This window comes from Microcaecilia unicolor, chromosome 2, assembly GCF_901765095.1.
Source record: "Microcaecilia unicolor chromosome 2, aMicUni1.1, whole genome shotgun sequence".
Taxonomy (NCBI): Eukaryota; Metazoa; Chordata; class Amphibia; order Gymnophiona; family Siphonopidae; genus Microcaecilia; species Microcaecilia unicolor.
The window spans coordinates 58015653-58037884 of NC_044032.1; the positions used below are offsets into that span (position 1 = coordinate 58015653).

General features: G+C 43.3%; 1 protein-coding gene across 6 annotated transcripts in view; it reads right to left on the reverse strand.

Moving 5' to 3' along the window:
- The window catches only part of CCDC68 (coiled-coil domain containing 68), a 113888-nt gene that overhangs the window by 38711 nt on the left and 52945 nt on the right, over window positions 1-22232 (reverse strand). For all 6 annotated transcript variants that reach the window (XM_030192969.1, XM_030192972.1, XM_030192966.1 and 3 more), the window contains 3 exons: window positions 19848-19934; window positions 17684-17830; window positions 9133-9258 (listed from right to left, as the gene is read on the reverse strand). In XM_030192969.1, the coding sequence (XP_030048829.1) occupies window positions 9133-9258; window positions 17684-17830; window positions 19848-19934 (360 nt within the window). The remainder of the gene's footprint in view (window positions 1-9132; window positions 9259-17683; window positions 17831-19847; window positions 19935-22232) is intronic.

The window sequence follows — 22232 nt, forward strand, 5'->3', positions numbered from 1 at the left end:
TTTTTTAAAACCCCGCTAAGCAAACTGTTTTTACCACATTCTCTGGCAGTGAATTCCAGAGTTTAATTACACATTGAGAGCCTCTTTTATGAAGCTGTGGCAAAATGGGGCCTGTGCTGGTGTTGGCACAAGTTTTTGATGTGTGATGAGGCCCCCTTTTACCACAGCGGGTAAAAGGCAGGTCTTTGTTTTTTTCAGGAAATGCACTTGCCGCATGGCCATTTCGGAGGGGGGGGGGGGGGAGCACTTACCACCACTCATTGAGATAAGGGCTCCCACACTAACCTGGCGCTCCCAATTACCACAGGGTACACACCAGTGCTACAAAAATAAAAATATTTTTGTAGTGCCGGATATGAGGTGCACTGGGGGTGGGAACTACTGCCAAGCTGCTGCAGCAGCCTGGCAGTACTTCCCTTTTAACAAGTGGTAAGCTCGCTTTGGGCTTACTGTCACTTTGTAAAAGGACCCCCCAAGTAAAGAAATATTTTCTCTGATTTGTTTTAAATTTACTACTTTGTAGCTTCATTGCGTGCCCCCAGTCCTAGTATTTTTGGAAAGAGAATAAGTGACAGAAGATGGTTCTGAAGCAAGGAAGGTCCTGTGGAAAGTGAGATCAAGGATTGCTGCTGGTGCTGGAGCAGCAGGGGGAATGCTGTTTGGACTACAGAGTGAAGCTGGAGCTATTGCTTCTATCAAGGAGCTGACTCTTGGAGATTGCAAAGCAGGGGACTACAAGATGCCAAGCTGTGCATACAGAAACATCGTGAAAGCTGAACTGCTGACAGGAAGGCTGCAACTGGGGCAGTTCAAAAATCCAGTCTGGAGTGGGAGTACAGCCGGAGCTGGAGTTGTTTCATGGGAAGGATCAGCTCTTAGAGTCAGTGCCCATTAGAGCCCACAATACTCCATTTAAACAAGAAGTCAACTGCAACCAGGTCTGCTGGAAAATCTGGAGTGGAGTAGCTATGTAAAGGCAGTCTACCTGCATCAAAGAGAACAACCAGTTGGGTTTTGCATATCCTGACAGGGAGACTTTTTAGGCACCTGAAAAAGGCAAAAAGGAGCAAGAAACTCCAGGAACAGAGTTTGGGACCAGGAGTGGAAAGAAGCCTAGTCAACCCTGCAGCAGTGCCCTGCAGACAGGGCTAATTACTGTCCCTGGAAAGGGGATATGCCTGAAGAATAGAGAAGTCAGGCTCACCAGAAAAGAGAAATTAAGGAAGGCAGCTGGCAAACAGACTAAGCAGGTAGCTAAGAGAACCCCATGGGAAAGTCTGCCCAGAATCAAAGAGATTCAGAAGCAGGAATAAAACTTCTTGAGTCAGTATGTCAAGCTCCATCTCTGGCCGTTTTCAAATCTAGGTTAAAAGCCCACCTTTTTGAGGCTGCTTTTAACTCCTATTCACATGTTCAGTACAATGTCTGTTTTATCATCCCCACTTTAAGTAATTCCTTTATCCCTTATTTGTCCTAATTAAATTGTAAGCTCTGTCGAGCAGTGACTGTCTCTTCATGTTCAAGAGTACAGTGCTGCATATGTCTACTAGTACTATAGAAATGATAAGTAGTAGTAGTAGGAATCCTCCGATAAAGATACAGAGTGTAGGGGGCTTCAGGCATAGCTAGAGGATGTCCATCTCTATAATGAGTTGTGTCAGGTGCAGCAGAAATGCCATAGAGTGCAAGAAGAGAATGAAGCTCTTCAGCTTCAGCTGGAAAAAGTGCAGGACCTGAGGCAAAGTCCATGTCAGAGCTTTGATCCTTCAGAGGTAGGTCTACAGTCCAAGCTAGAGGAGCTCCACTCCTGGGAAACTGTATTGGTCCACCAGGAGGAGCAACTGGACCAGGAGAGAGACCGGTCATAAGCCCAGAATATCTGGTTAAGTGCGCAGTTGAGAGCCAAAACATGGGATCTGGGAAGAGAGAAATGGAAGCTAATGGAAGCTCTTGTTCAGCAAGTATGTGGAGAAGCTATGGTGTCTTCTGTTCTGCTTCCACAGCAGCATGAAGGAATTACAGGAGGCCCTTGAACAAAACTAACAAGAGGTCACAGCACTGAGAAAGAGCCTGGAGAGCAAGACAACAGAGGTCACCCATGTAAGGGAGCAGATGACCCTGTAGGAATCTTCCATGGAGAAGTTGCAGAGACAGACAATCTACTCCATGTGTTACAAGAGACAAGAGAGTATGCAAAAACTGCAGTGATGCAATGGGACAGAGTGACTCCGCTGAGCTTAGTCAGTCACGTAGTTCAAGCAGTAGAACCTCCTCATAGAAAAGCTTCAGATGGAAAAGGGACAGCTCATGAGGAACTACCAAGCACTCAATGAGGAGAAAACAGATTGTGAGAGATAAAGGAGTTGGCTCAGACACTAAAGTGCCAAAAAGAAGAGATAGCCCAAGTCTCTGAATAAGTAACTCTGCTAAAAACGTCCAAGGAAACCCTTCAGGAGGAATGGAAAGTGGCAACTTGTTGATAGAAAAGTTATCTGAGGAGATGGCAGTGAAGCAGAGTGTCCTAGTTGAACAGTGCTTGGATCTGGGAAGCAAAGGAGAAGGCGAAGTGTCTGGTGGCAGCAGAAGAGGAGCTGGTACAGCAGCATGACCAGGCTAAGGAGCTCCAATCCCAGATCTGCCATCTGACAGACCAAAACCAGGTCTATCATACCCAAGTGGAAGCTACTCAAGTAGAAATAGTGCAACTGCAACAAGAACTAGCCAGAGCAGCAAAAGAGTATTGTAAGCTGCAGGGAGAGCTATCTAATCTCCTGCAGTAGAGTCAGGAGGAGCAAGTGATGGTCAGAATGCTAGAGGGCAAGAATAATGAATTTTAACAGCAAGCCCAAGAGATGTGCCTCCGGGAGAGGCGAGAACAGAGCAAGAGCGTACTTGGCTATGGGAAGAGAATAAAGCGTGGATGCAGAAAATTATAGATATACAATATCATCTCAATACTAAGTTTGTTGTGGTGCAGCAGCACAAGAAAAATTTGCCAGAACTGGACACAGGGAGATGTGTACGGTAAGGCCAGATGGCAGGGGAAGAGACATCACTGACCCAATTAGAAGTATCCAGGAGAGATACTTTAAGGGAGTTGGAGAATTTGACTGCCCACCTCAAGAGAAAGTCTCCAGCAGAAACTACTCTGGTGAAATATAGGCACCTACTGGAGGACCAACTGAAGAATGCTAGGAAAAAAAGGGAGTAATTGGCTAGCCGGCTCAGTGGTTCCATTAAGGAATGAACCTTAGCTTTAGAAAAGCAGCTTAAGGATGCCCTGGTGGGGCTGAAGGAGACAGACTGTGAGGGGCAAAGCCTGGCCAATACCAAGGAGGGTGACTTATCTGACACCTCAAACTTGTGGAAGGATTTGATACAAGAATATAATGCAGCCACTGAGAGTCTTGGATGTTTTCTGTTTAATATTTGTGGGTATTTTTTTTTTAGTTAAGTTTGAGTTGTGGATTTTATATTTATATTTAGTAACGCAATTTCATATGAAAATGGCTTGGTTTGGGGGGGGGGGGGGGGTTTATAGCCACTGGTACTGTCATTACAGACACAGAACCAAGATCAACTTTTATCCTGGTTCTGTATGCAAGACATCTACCTAGAACCAGTAAGGGGCATGCCCGACAGGAGTTCTGGTTGATTGTTCTATAGCTATGCCTCAAAGTATAGAAGAGATTCTTGGCCATGGGTCATCCTTAAGGGAAAAAATATTGGTTGAATCTAAGGAGCAGATTCCCAGAAACTGTTTAACTGATTTTTCTGATTCAGTTTTACCAATCCCCTGTTGTTATTTTAATGCCAGATCTATTTGTAATAAAGCTGATTTGATAAGAGAACTAATTGGCGACTCAGATCTGTTTTTATAGTTGACACATGGCTTACAGATCAGTGGCGTAGCCAAGGGTGGGCTTGGGTGGGCCCAGGCCCATCCACTTTAGGTTCAGGCCCACCCAATAGCAGCACATCTATAATGTGACTGGCAGGGATTCTCAAGCCCCACCATCCAAAAACTCCCAACTGTCCTTCCTGCATACCTTTTAAATAGCAGATCTTTGCCTGCAGCAAGCAGCGACTGATACATACTGTTCGCACAGACCCCGAGGCCTTCCCTCTGATGTATTCCCGCATATGCGGAAACAGGAAGTTGCACCAAAGGAAAGGCTGTGGGGCCAGCATGAGCAGTAAGTATTAGTTGCTGCTCGCTGTTGGTGAAAATCTGCTATTTAAAAGGTATTCAGGGAAGGGCGGATGTTTGAGAGACCATATGGATGCAGGCAAGAGAGGGAGAGACCAAATCACTTGTGGGACAAGGCGGAGTTCTGCCCACCCATCTTGGGCTCAGGCCCACCCAAATTTGGGTGTCTGGCTACGCCCCTGTTACAGATTATTCTACCCCAATAACAGCAAATCTTTGTCCACCAGGATTTTCAGTGGTTTATTCTCATCGAGAAGGAAAAAAGGGAGGTGGTTTATCTATTGTTTTTAAGGAGCTTTTATCTGTGATTATTGTTGCTAACTATAAGCAACATGGTTTGGAAGCAATGTTGTGTCAACTCTCTGTTTCAAATTCTGGGAATGTAGTAGGATTATTATTATTGGTTTATAGATCTCCTGGACCTTGGTCTCTAATATCTTCTATGTTTTATATTCAGATTTTAGAAGCTAGTACTAGATTTTTTAAATTAGTGGTATTGGGTGATTTTAATTTGCATCTAGATGATGATAAGGATAGTAATGTCTGTGAGGTTTTGTCTCTCCTTCAAAATTTGCAATTTATTATGTCGTTAAAGGTTCCCACTCATGATAAAGGGCATAAATTAAATTTGTTTTTTGCTAATGATCCGAATGGGAACCCACGATTTGGTCTGATCATTTTTGAAGTAATTTTCCATTAAATGTTAATACACTTATTAAACAAAATTGTCTTAGGAATAATAGATTGGGTAGGAGATGGGTTGATGCAACTGATTTTTGGAATAGGGTAATTTCCTTGTTGGATACTTCAGTGGAAGATCCTGATGCATAATTATCTAAATGGGATTGTTCCATTCAAAATATTTTAGATAATATGGCTCCCAAATGTGAAATTAATTCTGTGTGAAAGACAAAATCTCCTTGGCATTCTAGTGAAATATTAGAGCTTAAGAAGAAATGCTGCAGGCTAGAACAACGTTGGTGGAAATTTAAGAATGAAGAAGGTAAGGTTTTCTGGAAGGTTGTCCAGAGCGAATACAAAAAGAGTTTAAATCTGGCTAGAAGATCATATTGTTCACAGTTGGTGGGAATTGAGAAACCTAATTTGAAAAAATTATTTGGATTGTTGCAAGAACATTTATCTATATATATAAAAGGCACTTTGAAGCCTCAAGCCGGAAACTTGAGGTGCCCGAGATATCCGGTTTGGCCTGCAGGCTCCAGTCACTGTAGCTCCGCCCTCGCGTCAAAACGCGATGATGTTGAGGGCGGGGCGGCCCTTGCGTCAAAACGCGATGACGTTGAGGGCGGGGCGGCCCTCACAACCACGTCACTGAGGGACGAAGGGACGAAGAGGAGAGGTGTGCAACTCGGAACGGAGGCACGGAGGGGGTGTCTGCAACTCGGGAGGGAGGGAGGACGGGGGGGGGGGGGGATTACCCTGCTAGCGCCTGTTTCATTTTTGCCAGAAACGGGCATTTCTTACTAGTTGTTATATAATTCTTCTTCTTTAGTCAGCATTCTGCAGATGCACTAGCTGATTACTTTGCTTCTAAAGTTTCAACTATTTATAAATCATTTGAAGTCTCCCAGGGTCCAATGTGCATTCAAATCTAAATTTGGCGGCTGATAGAGTGTGGGCTACACTTGAACCTATTTCACAGTCTTCTTTAAGTCCCTTAGTAAATAGACTTTCGAGATCGTGTTGTCTATTAGACATTATTCCATCTTATCTGTTAAAAGATCCTTCTACAAAGTTATTGAATTGGCTTCTGTCTATTTGTCAACTCTGTACTGACATTGGGTTGGTTTTCTCAAAATACAGGGAATATAGTTCTGATGCTTATATTGAATCAGCTTGTTGGTAATCCAATCTCTGTTTCTAATTTCAGACCTAATGGTGTGTCCATTTGTGTATGCTAGAGACCACAGGATTCCCGTTTGAGCTGGTTTTTTCTTGACTTTTATGCACCATATTTGCCCCTTTATGAAGGTTTCAAATTAGCCCCTGATGCAGCCCTAGGTGGGCGAAACATGGCCTGTGTCGGGCAATTTGTTCATACACGGTATCTTCAATAAAATCCTTTTGTTGTGATATTGATCTGCTGGCTTTCTTTCCCATATTGGATTTTGCAGATCGTTTGCCTTATTGTTTTTTGGGACATAAGAACATAAGCACGGACAGACAGAAGGTTCGTCAAGCCCAGTATCCTGTTTTCAACAGTGGCCAGTCCAGGTTACAAGTATGTGACAAGATCCCAGAACAGTAAAACAGATTTTATGCTGCTTATCCTAGAATGTGCAGTGGAGTTTCCTAAGTCCATCTTAATAATGGCTTATTGACTTTTCTTTTAGGAAATTATCCAATACTTTTAAAAACTCTGGTAAGCTAATTGCTTTTACCACATTCTCTGGCAATGAATTCCAGAGTTTAATATTTTATCTCGTTTTAAATTTACTAGTTAGTAGCTTCTTTGTGTGCCCCCTAGTCCTAGTATTTTTGGAAAGAGTAAACAAGCAATTCACATCTACCCGTCCCATTCCACGTAGTATTTTATGTACCACTATCATAGCTCCCCTCAGCTGAAGAGCTCTAATTGCTTTGGCCTTTCCTCGTAAGTCGTCCCATCCTCTCTATCATTTTTGTCACCCTTCTCTGTACCTTTTCTAATTCCACTATATCTTTTTTTAGATGCAGTGACCAGAACTGCACACAGTATTTGAGGTGCGGTTGCACCATGGAGCGATACAAAGGCATTATAACATTCTCAGTTTTGTTTTCCATTCCCTTCCTAATAATTCCTAACATTCTTTTTGTTTTCCTAGCTGCCACTGCACATTGAGTAGAAGGTTTACACATAACATCAATGATGACACCTAGATCCTTTTCCTAGGCGATGGCTCCTAATGTGAAACTTTGCATCTCATAACTATGGTTTGGGTTTCTCTTTCTCACATGCATCACTTTACACTTGGTCACATTAAATGTCATCTACCATCTGGATGCCCAGTTTCCCAGTCTTGTAAGGTCCTCTTGCTATTTTTCACAGCCCCCTTGCAATTTAACGACTTTGAATAACTTTGGGTCATTAGCAAATTTAATGACCTCACTAGTTATTACCATCTCTAGATCATTTATACATTTAAAAGGCAGCGGTCCCAGCACAGATTCCTGGGGAACCCCACTATCTAATACTCGAACGAAATTCCAGTAACAAATATTGTGCTTATTTAATGAATGAAGAAAAGCCCTCAGAAACCGCGGGTAAAATACCCTAGGTTTTGTGTACGGTAATATAAATATGAATGACACGTATCACGGTTCGATCATAGGGCTGAAAAACTTCATTTCTTATAGTGAGCTTTTAAATAACTAGGCGCCATTTTTTGAATCACGATTGTGTTCTTTTGAACATCTCCAAGTATCATGTTCCTGATGAAGCCACGTTTCTAGGCGAAACGGGTTCCCGTAGAACGGACACTGGAGAGTACAACATTCATTAAGCTCAAGGCTGTGATCATCATAATGAAAGCGCTCTGAATTTGAAACAAAATCCAAAAGCTAAGTGATTTAACTGTTTAAAAAAAAGCTAAATGATCAATCATTCAAACGATCATTTATAGCGTGAAAAAAAGAAAAAGATTGTATTTTGAAAAAATATTTTCTTAAATTTATATAGTATGAAGCTAGATATTTAAAAGCTACGTTCTATTCTTTAGAACCCCACTATCTACCCTACTCCATTGAGAATACTGACCATTTAACCCTAACCCATTTAATCCACAATAGGACATTGCCTCCTATCCCTGAAGACATAAATGGCACATGAAAATGTCATTTCACAATATTCAAGTATGAAAACTGATCCAACATGCTACCTTAGAGGATAGATTTTGTTTGTTCATATATTAACAGTTATGACCAGGCAGGTTTTATCTGGGGAGGTGAGGCTGTTGCCCGGTTAAACTGAGCTGAGCTGACCACCTGGCAATATTCAGCAGCACTTAAACAATTAATATCGCTGAATATTGCCTGTGACCATCCAGGCACTTTGTGGTTAGTGCTGGGGGCAGTTAGTATTGATATTCTGTGTGCTAACCAGCTAATTAAAGTTATAAAAGCAAAACTGCCATCCTAACTATCAGCTGATCTAATCAGGCACTGGTCTGAATAATTGCCGATACCCAGTTAACTTCCAGGTTACCACACATATCCGGAAGTTAACATGGCCCAGCACTGACTATCTGGGGTTAATTCAGCCCGCAGTTGTCAGTAACTTAAAAAGCACTAATTTCTGATTTTCAACTCAAGAATTGATGTCAGATTAGGGGAGCAATTTAGTGGTTAATGCAATGGACTTTGATCCTGGGGACCTGGGTTCAATTCCTACTACAACTCCCTGTGACTCTGGGCAAGTCACTTAACTCTCCACTGCTCCAGGTACAAATAAGTACCTGCATATACCATGTAAACCACTTTGAATGTAGTTGCAAAAAACACAGAAAGGCTCAAGTCCCATTTCCCATTTCCTCCCTTGTGTGTGGAGGAGTAGCCTAGTGGTTAGCGCAGTGGACTTTGCTCCTGGGGAACTGAGTTTGATTCCCACTGCAGCTCCTTGTGACTCTGGGCAAGTCACTTAACCCTCCATTGCCCCTGGTACAAAATAAGTACCTGAATATATGTAAACCACTTTGAATGTAGTTGCAAAAAAACCTCAGAAAGGCAGTATATCAAGTCCCATTTCCCTTATCAGCCTTATTAACAGAACATCACAAAATTACTTTTTCTTAACCTTAGCTGCTTAGGTCGTCATGTTAAAACTTGATATCCATCTCAAGAAACTTATAGTACACAGTCTGTTTAAAAGGTTCATATTTAGCTAATCTCAGACAATATTTGGGTTTTGGCTACTTTCCATGTACCTGTACTGTGTGTTTCGTATCATGCTGCGTTTTCTTGAGTTCATCTGACCGTTTCTGATAGCTATCATATAGTTTTCGTGTAGCAGTTCTTAAAGCTTCTGCCCCAGCTTCTCTTGTTGCCTCTAGCTAGAAAAAAATATATAAAAATCCATCTCAAAAAAAGTTTTGATGTATTTATAAATGGAGTAATGAAGTACCCAGAGAAGACACCCCTAGGAACCTTTGGGGTCCTTTTACTAAGGTGCGCTGAAAAATGGCCTGTGGTGATGTAGACAAGTGTTTTGGGCGTGCACAAAATCATTTTTCAGCACACTTGCAAAAAATGCTTTTTAAAAAATTTTGCTGAAAATGGACGTGCTGCAAAATGAAAATTGCTGTACGTCCATTTTGGGTCTGAGACCTTACTGCCAGCCATTGACCTAGCGGTAAAGTCTTACGCAGTAACCAGGCGGTAATGGTCTAGATGCATCAACTGCCACGCGCCAGAAAATAAAAAATATTTTTGGGCGTACGTAGCGGATGCAAGGCAAAAATGAAATTACCGCAAGGGCCTCGTGGTAGCCGGGCGGTAACTCCATTTTGGCGTGTATTGGGTGCGAGTAGACGCTTACGCGGCTTAGTAAAAGGGTCCCTTAGAGAAGTCATTTCACTCTCCACTGCCATAGGTACAACACAGATTGTAAGCCCTTTGGAGCAAAAGAATAATTATAGTACCTGAATTATAACTCACCTTGAGCTCAGATTTGGAAAGATGCATAATTTAAACCAGAAGATAGAGCCATGTGTTATTACAATATTCATATATGTCCATACCTGAGAGCCTACAGTTATTTCATGCATATTTGTGGTTCAATTGTATAAAAGACATTACTGTGTACTTCCAAGGTTCTGTTTAAAAACATTGTATTAACTCTCATTTTATTTCATTTTCCAAAATAGAAGTCCTAGGGACTTATAATGCATGATGACATTAAATGGATATTTTTGTTCTAATAATTGTATTGAAAAAGGAAAATGCCGGATTTCTTTCATTTAAAGGTCCTTAATTTTGTAAACCATAAGAGATGCCAGGTTTACCTCAGTAGAAGGGCTGACCTAGTAGGTGTTTTAAAATCCAAATATTTATTTGGATATTTTACATATCACTGTCAGTAATTCTCAAAGCAGTTCACAAAACAAATAATAAAATCAAGCAAAAAAATATACGACTATCTCTATCCCAAGATTCCAGTACAAGAGAACTCCTAAAATCCTGCCTTTGAATCTCTAAAATTTATTTTTAAATAGGTTTTACACTTATTCTGAAAGCCAAGGGCTGGTCCAAGGGTACTAAAGCTGTGCTGTACCGCCCCCGCCAAAAGCAGGTGGCCAGCATCTCCTTCCCCTCTAACAGTTGACCTCTTTCTCACTTCACCTTCTCTGCCATCACCCTGTGTCCGTATATCACCCCTTCTCATTGCCGGGCCTGCCACATACCCCGTATCTCCTCCCAAGCCTGCTAAAAGATGAAAGAAGCATGGGCACTGCACTGTAAATACAGACCCACATGGGGGGAGGGGGGAGATAAATCAACACTTCAAGGTAGGTCTTTGCTTACAGGGTTCATGCAGCACTGATGCTTCTTTAGCCTTCTGGCAGACTTGGGAGAAGGAGGTGGTGGAGAACTGGCATGCCCAGCAGTGAGAAGGGAAGTGGTGGAACATTCACACATAAATAAGATTGAATCTGGGTGTGGAACAATACACAATCATTAGATTTAACTAAACAATAGTTTCCACGTGTTGAAAATGTATTAAATTACATAGATGTTTTACACCGAAGGAAAAAATGGCCTCACAGAGCTCCTGGATTAATGCAATCTAATAGAGCTGAAACGGATCTTTATACGCATGCCAGAGCCATGCTGCTGCCCCCAAATGCTTCCACCCTAGGCAGCCACCCAGTCAGTTTAGTGGTCAGACTGGCCCTGAAAAAGCCCAAAAGATCTTTTCAATCCCATTTTTTTTTCCAATAACCAATGCCAGAGATCTGGGCCCCAAAATGAGAAGACCCATTTTTGAATCTAAGTTAATATACCATTTCTGTGGCTCCCTACTCAGAGAACCACAAACATCTCATTAACAAAATCCACTACACTATCCCTTGAATTCTGTATATGGCACCGAAAAATGTGCTCAGATCAAAAAAAGACACGCAAATTGATTAGATAGCGAGCCACTAACTTGCAATAAATTGATGTTAACAATCAATTCTGCAGTTAATTGGCAGTAATTGGAATTTGAGCACACATCTTTTTCATTCTATTCTATAACACCAGGCACTCAAATCCACTGCTGTGCAACTCAAAAGGGAGCAGGAGCAGGGGCACAACAGGGGTGCTCCAAAAGATTGAATGCATTGTTATAGCATAGTGCCATTCCCACGTCTAAATGCCAAGAGTTCGGTGCTGACATTCACACCACCTTTCAGCTGGCGTTCCATAATGGTGCTCAATTCGGAGCGCTGTTTACAGAACAGCGTTCTGTGCTGATTTTTTTCCGGTACTGATTTTTCAGTGCCATTTATAGAATTTACCTCCAGCAAATCCATTCAAAATTTTAGTTTCAATTCTTTTAATTAAATTTTGAAGATAAACATCATAATCATAGATAAACTTTCTCCAACAATAGAAATGTTGTATCTATATCAAAATTAACGACTCTCAAGAAATAAAATTTCAAATATGAGCAAGAATTAGGAACAGTTATTGCATATATAGAATAGATAAAATGGATCACTCACCTATCAATTTTCCATCTCCTTCTTTCACCCCCTAGCTCTCCCATTTCCCATCTCACCCCTTCCTCAGCCTCCTATTCGTACTTATCCTTCACCTGTTCCCCATTCCAATTCCACCCTCTGTACTCCCTATTCTCACTCATCTCCTTGACAACCCCCTTGGCCTTTCCTGCATGTTTTACATCATTCATGGTATCTCCCTTCCCTATTCCTTGCTTTACCCTTATAGCCCAGCATCTCCTCTATCTCCCCCCCCCCACACACACCTTTGAAGCCTGACATGTCCCTGTCCCATCTCTTTTCCCGCCTACCCTTTCCCATGGTCCAGCATTTCTTTCTCTTCTCTGTCATCCTCTCCGTAGTCCACCATTTCTCCCTCTCTTTCTTCCCTTGAGTCTAATCTCTCTCTCTCTCTTCTTTCCTCCATTCCATTGTCCAGCCTGTATGCGCCAGAATGGAAGAGAGACTCAGAACGTGAGCTGCATGAGACAGAGACTAGAAAGCAGCACTAAAATGCACCGTGTGCATGCCACAATTGGAGAGAGACTTAGAAGTTGCGCCACATGGGAGAGAGACTCAGAAGCCGCCTCGTGTGGGACAGAGACTAAGAAACAGTGCTGGAGGAGTCACTGGCAATGCCTCTAAAAATGGTCAGGAGGGTTCTTCTGGTGAGCATAGGAGCCAACTTTTCAAAGTGATTGGGTGCTAAACCCAACAGAACTTACCCCTCCTTGGATACAGTCAAGGAGTTTGCTCAATATTGGGGGGGGGGGGGGGGGTAGCTCTAGCACCCACAGAGTTGGCTCCTATGGCTGGGCATGGAAACTAAATACAGAAATAGACCAAGATCCTATTGCAAACAAACGTTCAAATCTGCCTTCCATATCTCTGCAATGCGTGTTGTATTTTCCTCTTGCTTCTGCAACACTGCAATAGCAAACCAAACTATCTTGTAACTTAATCTGGAACTTTATCTTGTAACTGAATCTAGGAAGTTGAGCCTATCTGAAGTAGCAAGCTAACATGTCAGCTGTGGGTGTACCACTGGTATGTTCTACCCCAGCCTTCAGGAAAGTCTCTCCTGGAGGTGACAAGCGTCTTCCTATTGACAAAAGGCATCCGGAACCTGAACTCTGCAGCCCTTCTGATCAAATTGATTTATTTACTTGGTACTATGTTAAAGAAAGAAGACCAGAGTCTGGGTGCCCCTGTTCTATGCTGTAAACTCGGGGTATGCTTTCCAACCTCCAGCTCTTCTCAGTAATTGTGTTACATGTTAGAAAATATGACCACATACTTTTAAAAATTATATTACATAGCACCAAGATCAGCAGTTCGGAACCTTTTTATATTTTGAGGAGCTTCTGACTGTGGGGGTAGGCCGATCAGTCCCTATAAAGCTACAATTCAGTAAATAAAATGTAAAATACAATCAGACTAGTATAAAATAATATGTCTTGATGGATTATTCTCTTGAAAAGAACAATATCCACTTTAGCCTTTGGAGCTTCTTTCCGAGCACTCTACCAAAACCCTCATCCACACCCTTGTCACCTCTCGTTTAGACTACTGCAATCTGCTTCTTGCTGGCCTCCTACTTAGTCACCTCTCCCCTCGCCAATCGGTTCAAAACTCTGCTGCCCGTCTCGTCTTCCGCCAGGGTCGCTTTACTCATACTACTCCTCTCCTCAAGTCGCTTCACTGGCTCCCTATCCGTTTTCACATCCTGTTCAAACTTCTTCTACTAACCTATAAATGTACTCACTCTGCTGCTCCCCAGTATCTCTCCACACTCATCCTTCCCTACACCCCTTCCCGTGCACTCCGCTCCATGGATAAATCCTTCTTATCTGCTCCCTTCTCCACTACTGCCAACTCCAGACTTCACGCCTTCTGTCTCGCTGCACCCTATGCCTGGAATAAACTTCCTGAGCCCCTACGTCTTGCCCCATCCTTGGCAACCTTTAAATCTAGACTGAAAGCCCACCTCTTTAACATTGCTTTTGACTCGTAACCACTTGTAACCACTTGCTTCCACCTACCCTCCTCTCCTCCTCCTTTACACATTAATTGATTTGATTTGCTTACTTTATTTTTTGTCTATTAGATTGCAAGCTCTTTGAGCAGGGACTATTTTCCTTCTATGTTTGTGCAGCGCTGAGTACGCCTTGTAGCGCTATAAAAATGCTAAATAGTAGTAGTAGTAGCTTCTGTGTTACTATGAATTCAAAATATCAAACGTGAAAGATAAAAATAAGAGATGAGCAGAAAGTCGGTACCAAACCCAAAAAGCTCACTGTGATGAGGTCCTGGAATCTCACAGCCAGCGGCGGATTTTCATATCACTTCCTCCCCCCCCCCCCCCCCCCCCCCCCCCCCCGGGAAAAAAAACAGAAAAAAATCAGGGGCGCAATAAATGAGCTGCAGAGCCTACAGTTCCTCTTCTTAAATAAGGAAAATATACATGCCGTCTGCAATGCCTAAATACATTCTTGCACCAGTCGGACCTGGCTCTAATGTTCGCCCACTCAGTGAAAGGAGGGAAAGGTTCCCAGCCAGAGTCCGAGCTTCTGGGAAAAGTCACCAGCATTTTGCTGCTCCAGGAGCTCACACCAACTCCGTCTGTGCAAATGCATAGGATCAGACCGTGGAATAGGGAATCCTTGGGGTATGGGATCAGCCCTTAGAACAGATGATTGGGGAACAAGCAAGTGAAGAAACACTGGATTGCCGCCACATTTTAAAAAATTGCTTTTACTTTTGGCAGTGTGGTGCCGGGCTGGGCCAGCAGCAGCATACAGATCGAGAGATCGGGTCCCAAAATATTGAGGGTGCTCGAGCACCCACAGCACCCATGGAGTTGGCAACTATGTTGGCGAGTCAGAGAAGTTTCACAGGAAAGAAGTCATTTGTAGAATTCATTAAATATGCCAGACATGGGTCTAGACTACAATTAGATTTAGCGAACTTACCTAACAGCTGCTTAACCTACTCTATTGACAGAGATTGAAAATTATTCCACAAGCGATCTGCTGGAATGTTATCTTGCCAATCAGATGCTCCTGATCCCAAGCAATAGTGAAATTAACTGTTCACATATCTTTCTTTACAACCTTATCCCTGAAGTAGCAAGCTAACATGTCAGCTGTGGGTGTACCACTGGTATGTTCTAACCTCAAATAATCAGTTTTGTAAGACTGTCCACTAAATTAAATGGTCTATGTATGTGGCATATCAAGGGAAATAAAATGATAAAACAATGTGGCAATCATGACAAATTGAGGATCAGATTGTTCTCCAGTCACTCAGGAGCCTGAATTCCAAGAAACTCTCTAAAAATAATGCCACAAGACATTTCTGTGGTCACTGAAGTGATAACAGAGTGGCATAGCCAATCACCTGCCACTATCTTATCCAGCTGTTCAGACCACCACAGATAACAGAATTGTATATATGACAGACATCTCCAGCTGGGAGGACTCTCTTGCTCTACCTGTATCTATCTCTACCAATCTCAGCTCACTGCATCAGCTGTCAGCACTGATGGTTGTTGGAACACCGGCTGAGCACTGACAGCAGTCCCTGACTGCATCTCAGGAAGGCTACAGACCCTGATCCTGATTGCCAGTTGGGCTTTGCACTCATTCATGGGTAACACTGGTGATACTCATCTTATATCTAAGGAGGGAGTGTTTGATGAGCATTTATAAAGAACTGTTTCTTTATTTTTATTCTATGATATTCCAAGAGGTTTCAAAAGTTGATTTTACTATGTCTGCTTTGTTCATACTGCTTACCTTTTCTAATTCCTCTATATCTTTTTTGAGGTACAATGACAAGAACTGAATGCAATACTCAAGGTGGGCTTGCACCATGGTGTATTATAGTATTCTTGGTCTTATTACCATCCCTTTCCTAATAATTCCTAGCATCCTGTTTGCTTTTTTGGCCACTGCCGCACACTAGGCAGAAGATTTCAGTGTATTGTCTACAATAACACCTAGATGCTTTTCTTGGGTGCCGACCTCCAAGATAGAACCTAGCATCGAGTAACTATGATTTGGATTATTCTCCCCAATGTGAATCACTTTGCATTTGTCTACATTAAATTTCATCTGCCATTTGGATGCCCAGACTTCTAATTTCCTAAGATCCTCCTGCAATTTCCCACAATGCACATGGGTTTTAAAAACTTTCAATAGTTTTGTGTAATCTGCAAATTTAATCACCTCACTCATGGTTCTGATTCCAGATTATTTATAAATATGATAAATATAACCAGTCCCGGTATAGATCCCTGGGGGACTCCACTGTTCACCCTCCTCCACTGAGAGAATTGACCATTTAACCCTACCCTCTGTTTTCTGTCCAATAACCAATTCCTAATCCACAACAGAACATTGCCTCCTACCCCATGACTCTTTCATTTTCTCAGGAGTTTCTCATGAGGAACGTTTTCAAAAGCTTTCTGAAAATCTAGATACAGTACATCAACTGGCTCACCTTTATGACATGTTTATTCACGCCTTCAAAGAAATGAAGCAAACTGGTAAGGCAAGAATTCCCTTGGCTGAATCTATGCTGACTCTGCCCCATTAAACTATGTTTATCTATGTGTTCGGTAATTTTATTCTTTATAATAGTTTCCACTATTTTGCCCAGCACAAATGTCAGGCTTACCGTTCTATAATTTCCCGGATCACCCCTGGAACCTTTTTAAACAATTGGAGAGACTTAAACTCCAATCTTCAGGAATTAGAGATGATTTTAATGACAGGTTACAAATTACCAACAGCAGATCAGCAATTTCACATTTGAGTTCTTTCAGTACCCTTGGATGCATGAGGAAGAGAGATTTCTTATGTTGGAGCATTTTATGAAGACAATGTGTATGTTCATACAATAGTGCATCTGAAAGCTCCAACACAAAAGTATTTATTTATTTATTTAATATCTTTATAGTGCACATTATCCATAAGATCTAAGAGGCCGATATTGTTATGTTATAATGGTTCTTGTATTCCACCTACACCTATTCAGTTCAAGGATGGATTATAGTAAACACCAGCTGGACCAATCAGTCCAGGAGTTACAAGTGATTAAAACTATCAAATAACATATATTAAACATTAAATAAACCCGCCCTGACAAACCACGCTAAAACGGCATTTAGGCGGCTATCCAGCGATATTCAGTGCCAGATAGCCAGCTATCAACACAAAAATAAGTTTATGTATGTATGTGCCAGTACAAATTGACATATATGTGTGCATTTAACAAAATATATTCACCAATGCTGCTCCCACTCTCCACTCCAGCCATTCTCCACCCTCCAGACACCTACATGGATAATGCACATAAGTATGCATTCTGAGTGCCTAATTTTAGGCATGTATATGGGCCAATTTAATAAGTGCCTCCTTGAGCATGTAAAATGCTCAAGTTGTTTATAAAATTATCCCAAAAGTGTGATTTAACCAGGATTTTGCTCTAGCCTAAACACGAGATGAAAAGCAGGTTATATAAACCCATTTCTTTCTGTACTAAATCTGCCGAGTTATTAGTGAGCTGCAATAGGACGTTCTTACATCATCTTCCGACACATGCTAAGAACTGATTACATCTACCACACACATTTCCTGCTGCAACTGTTTCTGTTCTGTAGTATAAGAACAAAATATTCTTCTGCTCACTCTTCTCCTGTTTGTTAAGATTATTGCAAGTATATCTTATTTGTCAGTATAATCTGCTAAACTATTGTAAATCTGTGCACCTTAATCTGTAGTTGTTGGTTTTCTTTGTTAATTGATAATAGCTGTAGTTCTTTGTCTTTTATCTTCTCCACAATCCGATGGTATCTGTTGTAAAAGGACTTATCTTCCTCTGTCGTAGATCCATCTAGAGATGTTTGGGAGGCTTGCTGAAATTCACAAACAAAAGTGAATGAGATAGAGGACACGGGACTAACTGATAAAAAAAAGGCAATATGGGTGGTCAGGAGTATCTAGAAGGTTATAAAAGAAACGTAAGGATAAAAAGAAAAAGGGTAGTAGGCAGATTGGTTTTAGCAGGCTACAAAATTAAGGAGTTAGCCAGGTCTGCCCAGCAGGTTGACTGCAGTCAGGTCTGTCTGGTAGGCAATGTGGAATTAGTAATAATCTATAAACAGGTCTATCTGGACAGCTACAAGAGCTAGTAGCAATCAAGTAGACTTAAAAGGCCAGATTCAGTAAACGGTACTGAAAAATAGATGCTGGGAAAAATCAGCACTCAGCACTAGTCTATAAAACACTCCAGGATGAGCCCCCTTTATAGAATGGCGCCTAGCGGGGATTCCCATGCCCATCTTTGGGCGTGAGGACTTACAACAGCTGTAAATCCTGGTGCAAAAGTTGGGTGCGGATCCCCAAAATTCTATAAATACTGCACACACCTTTTGAGAATGCGCCTGACCCGCCCATGCCCCTCCCATGGTCACATCCCCTTTTGAATTGTGCACTATGAGATTTGGGCACTCAGACTTATTTATTTTATTTATTTGTTACATTTGTACCCAGGTAACACAAGCAAAAGGGGGAAAAAAACTCCGCTAAACTTTGGAAATACAGCAAAAAACAGCGGGTATAATTAAACAATTTGCAGGATAGTGAACAAAAAATGGAAGGGGGGAAGGACCTCAGACTGGTGACAAACAGCCTAATCAATAAGATTGCTTATACACAGTCACCGTAATTCAATCATAGGTCCCTCACCAACCTTCTCCCTCGGTGCTCAAATAGTGTACAATTTATAATTGTTTTTCAATGCAAAAATAATAAATCCACAATCCAGGACATTAAGAACAAAACTACTTATCTTATCGCAGCTTCAAACTAGGGCCTCCCCAATGGACCCGTTCCGTGGAGTTGATGGCAGGAAAGGCAAGCTGATATTACCACTTGCTACTTGAGCAGTACTTTATCGCAGGGCATCCTTCCCCTGATGAAGCCCCATTTGGCGAAACAGGTCCGTTGGGGAGGCCCTAGTTTGAAGCTGTAATAAGATAAGTAGTTTTGCTCTTAATGTCCTGGATTGTGGATTTATTCCAGGGTCGTCGTCCCCCCTCCCTCCCTCCGAGTTCCAGGGTTGTTGTCCCCCTCCCTGCCTCTGAGTTCCAGGGTCGTCCCCTCCCTGCCTCCCTCCCCTGCATTATGCTCTCTCCCCTGCATTCATCCATATGCAGGCAACGTCCTCTGTGCCCTGCCCCCTCCATCCATCCATGTGCAGCATCTCTCCCTCCTCTGAGTTCCAGTGTCCCCCTCCCTCTGTCCCTCCATCCCTCCCTCCCAGTTCCAGGGTCCCATGGAACTGGGAGGGAGGGGGGACGGAGAACGTTGGAGGAGTGACGTCAGCAGGTGGTTACAATCCCAGTGACACACATTGGAATGTTGTAGGTTTTCTAAAAGCTTTTATCATGCCATCTGCAGTTCACATTTCTCTCATTTATGTACATAGACACATTTCTTTTCAATTTGCTTTCGCAATGTGTTTACTGAGGGACCGTGGCGTACCAAGGGGGGGCAGTGGGTCCGCCCCGGGTGCACGCCGCTGGGGGGTGCGTGCCTGCTCCGAGTTCGCTAACTTTGCTCATTCGCTGCAGCTCCCTCTGCCCCGGAACAGGTTACTTCCTGTTCCGTGGCAAAGGGAGCTGCAGCGAACAAGCGAAGTTAGCGAACTCGGAGCAGGCGCGCGCCGCGCAGCACCCCCCCCCCCCCCAGCGGGGTGCACCGGGGGGGGTGTCATTTCGCTGGAGGGGGGGAGGTGTCATTTAGCGGGGGGGGGGGGCGCTCTGCACACGGGGGGGGGCACATTGGCGATCCGCCCCGGGTGCCATCCAGGCCAGGAATGCCACTGCTGAGGGAAAAAACTACTGCTTCTTTTAGTGAGCACCCTAGTACCTTTGCCTCTTGTTTGTGATTTGTGATCCTGTTTTCTATGTCCTCTTTAAATATTTGTTTTCGAATCTTCTTTAATGTGCTTCGAATCTATGAAGAGACAAAAAGGTTTTTAAAAATTAGTATACAATTTCTCAGTTTTTGTAATTCCTTGCTCTTTCTTCTGCTTCCAATTTTTGACAAATATTAATATTATTTCGTTTCTGCTATAAATATAAAATATTAATATTTCAGTTTTCTAAGAAGTTCAATATATCTTGAATACATTTGGGTTCATTTTTGAAAGAGAAGGACGCTTATGTTTCAACATAAATTGGAAGATGGATGTCCTTCTCCCAGGGTCGTCCAATTTCGTATAATCGAAACCCGATTTTGGACGTCACCAACTGCTTTCCGTCGCAGGGACAGCCAAAGTTCAAGGAGGCATGTCGGAGGCGTAGCGCAGGCAGGACTTGGGCGTGCCTAACACTTGGACGTCCTTGACCCAAAATCAAAAGAAACAAGGACATCCCTGAAGAACACTTGGACGACTTTACCTAGTCGTGTTTTTCTTACGACCAAGAAACATAAAGGTGCCCGAAATGACCAGATGACTACCGGAGAGAATCGGGGATGACCTCCTGCTACTCCCCCAGTGGTCACTAACCCCCTCCCACCTTCAAAAAATATCTTTCAAAATATTGATTGCCAGCCTCAGATGTCATACTCAGGTCCATGACAGCAGTATGCAGGTCACTGGAGCAGTTTTAGTGGGTGCAGTGCACTTCAGGCAGGCGGACCCAGGCCCATCCCCCCTACCTGTTACGTTTCTGGAGGAAACAGCGAGCCCTCCAAAACCCACCACAAACCCACTGTACCCACATCTAGGTGCCCCTCTTCACCCATAAGGGCTATGGTAGTGGTGTACAGTTTGGGGTAGTGGGTTTGGGGAGGGGGGGTTGGGGGGCTCAACACACAAGGTAAGGGAGCTATGTACCTAGGAGCAATTTCTGAAGTCCACTGCAGTGCCTCCTAGGGTGCCCGGTTGGTGTCCTGGCATGTCAGGGGGACCAGTGCACTAGAAATGCAGGCTCCTCCCATGACCAAAGGGCTTGCATTTGGTCGTTTCTGAGATAGGCGTCCTTGGTTTCCATTGTCAGAAATGACCAAGTCTAGGGACGACCATCTCTAAGGACAACCAGAATTTCAAGATTTGGGCATCTCTGACTGTATTATCGAAACAAAATATGGACGTCCAACTTGTTTCTATAATACGAGTTTCCCCGCCCCTCCATCGAGACGTTTTGCGAGGACGTCCTCAACAAAACTTGGGCGTCCCTTTCGATTATGCCCCTCTAAGTCTCCCCAGCTGCAAGTGTAACCTCCAGAAAACAAAAATCAGCAGCACGCAGCACTGAGCCCACTACAGCAACTTAGGGGGCCTGAGGACCTTTTCACTGAGCAGTATCAGTGGTGCTCCTACCCCCTGGAATCTCACTCCAGGTTCTGTTCTGGGTTAATCTAGATACCGGTATCTTTCCTTCTCCCTTGATTACCACTAGTAGCACATCTACAGTGATTCAGGCAGGTTTTCTGGTGATCTGTCCCACCTCTTCTGATGTAACTTCCTATTCCCACATGGACATGGTGCATCACCAGGAAGACGAGGCCCTGAAGCAACCTGTATGAATTAATGAATGTTGGTGAATAAGACAAGTTAAAGGAAGTGTCAAACTGTGAGGAAAGAGGAAAGAATTGCAGGGGAGTGGTTAGGGAAGGAAAGGGGAGATAGAGATGCTGGACCTGGGAAGGGAAAGGTGCAAGTGCTGCTATGCCGAATTGGAGGGAGGGGATGACAAGAAGAGGTGCTGGACCAGTGACATAGCTATGTGGGGCCATGGAGGCCTGGGCCCCCCAAATTTCCTCTGGGCCCCTGGTTTTGCTGGTGAGGTCTCCAACCCCCGCCAGCTGAAGCCTTGTCCAGCACTGGTCTCCGGTGCTGCTGTGTTGCCTGCCCTGATCTTTTGGAGGGCTCGCTGTTTCCTCCACAAACGCAAGAGGTAGGGGGGTGGGCCTGGGTCTGCCTGTCTGAAGTGCACTGCACCCACTAAAACTGCACCCACCCACCTGCATACTGCTGTCATGGACCTGAGTATGACATCTGAGGCTGGCATAGAGGTTGGCAAAAAATATTTTGAAAGATATTTTTTGAGGGTGGGAGGGGGTTAGTGACCACTGGGGGAATAAGGGGAGGTCATCCCCGATTCTCTCCGGTGGTCATCTGGTCATTTCGGGCACCTTTTTGTGCCTTGGCCGTAAGAAAAACACGCCCAGGTAAAGTCGTCCAAGTGCTCATCAGGGATGCCCTTTTTTTTTCCATTATGGATCGAGGACGTCCATGGGTTAGGT